Below are 4,810 nucleotides of genomic sequence, written 5' to 3'. Positions count from 1 at the left end.
ACGGCACAGATACCTTAAAAATTGTATGGAATTTTATTGCTTTGGGCGTTGCACGAATTCTATAATTAGACGCGCGGCATGAACTCTCAATGTACTCTCCTTTTTGCCTTTCTCTTCGTATGATTTTGTTGAGACTCTCCTCTGTTGAGAAGGTGCTCTCCATGCGCCCTCGCATTAAACGTCGGCAACTTGCTAATTTTGTGGGCAGGACGAACCAAGAAGTGCCGCCACGTGACGACGAATGGAGGAACCAGGGCCAGTGCTATCATCGGGAGGAATCGCGCACGGACGAGGCCACATGATGGAGAACGACAGGAACAGCGAGCTGACCGAGATGTGCCACTTCAACGGGTGCGCCGAACGCGTCCGACCCGGGACCCGCAAGTGTGCCTTTCATCGAAAGAAGGGCATCTGCCATATTCACAACTGCCACAACCAAGTGTACGCCCGTGGTCTGTGCGTCCGCCATGGCGCACGGAAGCCCTGCAACTTTCCAAAGTGTGAGGGGTACGCACGAAACGGAGGGTTCTGCACGAGGCATGGCGACCGACACCCGATCAAGCTGTGCTCCGTTCAAGGATGCCAGAACAAGGCACATGCGCGGCAAAAGTGTGTGCGGCATGGCGGTGGCCAAAAGTGCAAAGCAGACGGATGTGACATGCATGCGCGGACAGGGGGGTGGTGCTCCCGCCACACGCCCATGGATGACGCAGATCGGTACAGAATCAAGCCATTTCGACCCCCCACTTTGGAACATACCAAGCCGTGCGCAGGCATTTCAATGCACGACATTTGTCACTTGCTGTCAGCGTCCTACGGCCTCCCAACGCTGGTCAACATGAACTTGGCTCAGTCGTGCACCGCCCTGCCGTCGATCAAGCTCTCGTCCGACAGCAAGCCTTACTTCATCGTGCATGACTTTCCAGACGACGACGAATTGTCGGATCAAGAGACATGTAATGTGGCCGTGCGTCGAGTGTAAACACCCCAATTTAGAGGTATCCCAGATATGACACGAGCAACGCTGGGGCCACTGCAGTGTACAGTGTGTAAAAGCCACCACTCGGATCGAGTATGCCTTGCCCCAGTCATGCTTCCTATCGGATGTACTTTGGCGCAGGATGTCTCCTGGGTTGTGTTGAAGTCGTCGGGTGCGGATGATGTGCAGCGTGATCTGGTGCATCCCACCCCGAGTCGCGTTCATTCGTGTGGGTGCGTGGTGAGAACAACTCCACTCACGGCATCGACCGCCGAGACAGAGCTTGCTTGGATCGAGTTGCGTCCATGGCAATGCCGCGTCGGCTGTCGTTCGACGATTCATTCGTTTCACTTGGGACAGTGGACTGTGGTAGTAGTGCTCGTGGGAAATGCACGGGGTGTTGGAGCCCATCCTCGTCGGCCATGGCTGCGAATTTCAGGGGCAATTGCCGTCCGTGGCGTTGTTGGAGAATTCCTTCGTGTCTGCACTGGCGGTCGGTGATAGGCAGCACGGGGTCACCGCGGGAGGTTGCGCTCTCCGAGTTGGCATGCACAGTCGTATTGATGCGTTCGTCTAGTCGCTCGTGTCACTGGCACTGTCGTACATCATGTCAAAAGTACTTCCCTTCCCTTCGCTGCGCAGGGCGTAGAAGATTCCGGTGCCCCATTGACTTCACTTGTTTGGGGCACATGTGTTCCTTCAAACACCATGATGTGATCGTCGTCCAGCGCCATGTCGAGGCGATGGGGATCATGAGCACGGTGGATCCTGTACACTCTTGGCGGGATCACGCGCTGCAAGTCCTAGTCCGTTTCGTGGTCCGTCGCTTTATCCTTCATGACAATACGGTACTGGCGAAGCAGAGGTCACGCCATGTATAGGTCTGGCGCTCGCCGACGCTGTCGATATCGCGGTTCTCTTCCACGATGCTCTGGAGCATGTCTACTTTACTCGTGATTCGACCAGTGAGCCACATATTGGACAAGACGTCCCATAAATCGGCGTCCGGTACTGGTCGAACGGGTGCAAGAACGATCGCAGCATGCCCTTGAACAGGATCGGATTCTGAGGGATGATGACCACACTCAACCGTCGTCCCCGCAATTCCTAGCGAGTTCAAAGCGCAGCTAGCTTTCACATTCAAGACAATGCCAAAGACAATTCCATCAAAGATCAGGTCGTTTACACAGAATGCAGTGGTGTTGTCGACGCCTCGACCGCGGGTTATGAGGAGAATGGAAGGTGAAGACGTTCGAGAAGCTCCAGGTTGTGAATCATGTTGCCACGTAATGTTCGCCTCTGTTCACTTCATGTCACGTCTATTTTGTGCGGTTCCTCCTGTCGGAAATTTCCCAGATTATTCGAAGAACGCAATCAAACACACAATTTATCATCTACAATTGAAGAAGGCTTCAATTCACATGTTCCTCTGTTCCATATTACTGCCGATATTAGATAGATTTTGCAAAAGCAAATTAAACTGTGAAAGTTCGAGAAACTTCCACAGTGAAATTTCCTGTGGGAAATGATTTTGCAAAGGCAAAATTCTTTGTGAGCCGCAAGTGTGTACCATGACTGATGAGAGCGTTCTTCTGACTGCCTTGGCGCTTCTGCTTCACGACTCCCAGAATCACACAAGGGACATACAAATACCACGGTCGAGATGTAACTTTATGACGCAAACCGACGCCACGTGCGAGTTCCATTTCCGTTTCTCCAAGGGGGAGATTCATCAGCTTGTTCATCTGCTCCACATACCCGACCCAGTCATCACGCCTCAGCGATACCACGCAAGTGCAACAGAAGCTCTATGTATCCTATTAAACCGTCTGGCTTGGCCACATCGACTTGGCACCATGGTCTTGCTCTTTGGACGAAGCCGTGAGGCACTATCAGTTCTCTCGAATGCAGTTCTGTGTCACATTTACTATCGATTCAAGCATGTCCTTTACTGGGATGAAGCTCGTCTGAACGGCCCCTGGATGGAGAATTGCGCTGCCGCGATCCGCAGAAGAGGAGCCCCCCTTGATTGCTGTATTGGTTTCATCGACGGAACAGTCCGAGGTATTTGTCGTCCTGGTCATGGTGTTCAAAAGACGGCGTTCAACGGCCATAAGGTATGCACGAGTCTTGAAAATTCCCTCATGCTAACTTTGATTTGTAGAGAAAGCACGCTATCAAGTTTCAAGCTATTACAAGTCCTGATGGAATAATTGTTCACCTGTATGGTCCCGAGCCTGGTTCTCGCCATGATGCGTATTTGCTCGAGAGAAGTCAGATCGTTCATCATTTGGCCGACAAACTTTTGTGGAATGGGAAGCGCTACATTATTTACGGGGATCCAGCCTATGGCGTCAATGATGTCATTGTGTGTGGTTACAAAGGAGCCCGGCTCGACCCATTTCAAGCAGCCTTTAACAGTCGGATGAGTGCGGTCAGAGTAAGTGTAGAGTGGGGCTTTGGAATAGTCCGAAACCTTTGGACTTTTATTGATCATGATGGCACTCAAAAACTTTGGGGGCAGGCTGTTGGAATGCAATATGCTGTTGCTGTCATTTTGACAAATATTCACACATGTATTAAAGGAGGGAACCAAGTTTCAGACTACTTCGGCATTTCTCCTCCAAGTCCTGAAACTTATCTCAATTGTAAGTCCTCGAAAAGAAGCTGAATATCATGGTCATCTTACATCTTGTTCAAAAATGATTTAAGAACCTCAAGAGTACCTTGCATGAATTCTAACTGTGCTTCTCGTTCTCGGCGTTCTAAGCTGAAGCGTGCCTCACGCTCAGCTTTGTCGAGCTCATATCGCTTCTCCTCCAACTCCAATTTTTGCTGCGTCAGCAAGTTGTTATCGCGCTGAACTCGCACTTCGTTCGCTTTCACTTCATTAGCCTTGGCGACCATCTCCACCAAGGATGCAACAACAGCAGCAGTGTCTGGAACGCGTTGTGAGCTACGTCCTTGTTTTCTATTGGGCTCCTCGAGACTGTCGTCATCTTCACAAAGCTTCCTCTTAATTGTTGTCATGGCAGCATCGCGAATTCTTTCGCCATCCGATTCACGTCGCTCATTCTGTCTTGCCTTCTCGTCCTTGCAGGCTTGCTTCTTGACCGACGCCGTGTCCACCTTTCAAAAAGCTGTTAGAGTAAAAGGTCACCAAGCAGAGCATACCAAGTCGTGATTGTCTTGAAGGAGCTGTTCCCGCTCCTCATACTCCTCTTCAGTCCCAGAAGCCCGAAGCGCTGCCATTGTTTCCTCTTGAAATGCCGTCATGAGGTCGTCGAACCTTTTTCGCGTTGCGTTGACTGTTATTCCCGTTCCGTAGATGCGTTGCAAGTGCTCGGAGACCTCTGTCCACCGCTTTCGAACCTCTCCATAAGGAGCCTCAAACGGCCTCACGTGGTTTACCTCCTTGAGGAGCTCGACGTCCGTGCATCCCTTGAACCTGAACGCTGTATTGCGCCTCAAGGCAAACTGGGCGTCAACCTCAGCGTCCTCTTCCATTCAACAATGACCAAGGTGTCTCACAGTGGAATTTGTTGTCTCTGTGAGAATTTCTGACAATGAATTTTCTGGAACAAATTTCCCTGTGGGACTCTCACAGTGATTTTCTCACAAGGATTTCTACTTTGCAAAATCACTCCATTTGCAAATCACACTTTTTCAATATAACTTATTACATTTCAATTCGATTGGTCAACAAACGAGAATACTACGTGTCATTGGTTAAAAAACCTGAATGGCCACTTACAGCCAAGAAGTGAAGCAGGGCACGAGAAATTGGACATGAGCGCCCTGGCACGACGCAAGGCATCCTTCCTCAAATGC

At 50.6% G+C, this 4,810-nt stretch overlaps 2 protein-coding genes across 2 annotated transcripts; one reads left to right on the top strand and one right to left on the bottom strand.

Moving 5' to 3' along the window:
* Positions 1–203: 203 nt before the first annotated feature.
* Positions 204–1,816, top strand: H310_12833 (hypothetical protein). The gene has a single exon (XM_008880038.1). It carries the CDS (start codon positions 242–244, stop codon positions 980–982), a length of 741 nt encoding a protein of 246 aa, XP_008878260.1. The 5' UTR covers positions 204–241; the 3' UTR covers positions 983–1,816.
* Positions 1,817–3,653: 1,837 nt separating this feature from the next.
* H310_12832 (hypothetical protein) lies at positions 3,654–4,528 on the bottom strand. The gene is made up of 2 exons (XM_008880037.1): positions 4,154–4,528; positions 3,654–4,108 (listed from the first exon to the last, which is right to left on the bottom strand). Exons 1-2 carry the CDS (start codon positions 4,484–4,486, stop codon positions 3,665–3,667), a joined length of 777 nt encoding a protein of 258 aa, XP_008878259.1. The 5' UTR covers positions 4,487–4,528; the 3' UTR covers positions 3,654–3,664.
* Between the last annotated feature and the right edge of the window lie 282 nt (positions 4,529–4,810).

This window comes from Aphanomyces invadans (genome assembly GCF_000520115.1).
Source record: "Aphanomyces invadans strain NJM9701 unplaced genomic scaffold supercont1.44, whole genome shotgun sequence".
NCBI lineage: Eukaryota > Oomycota > Saprolegniomycetes > Saprolegniales > Verrucalvaceae > Aphanomyces > Aphanomyces invadans.
This window is presented reverse-complemented; position numbering and strand designations above follow the sequence as displayed.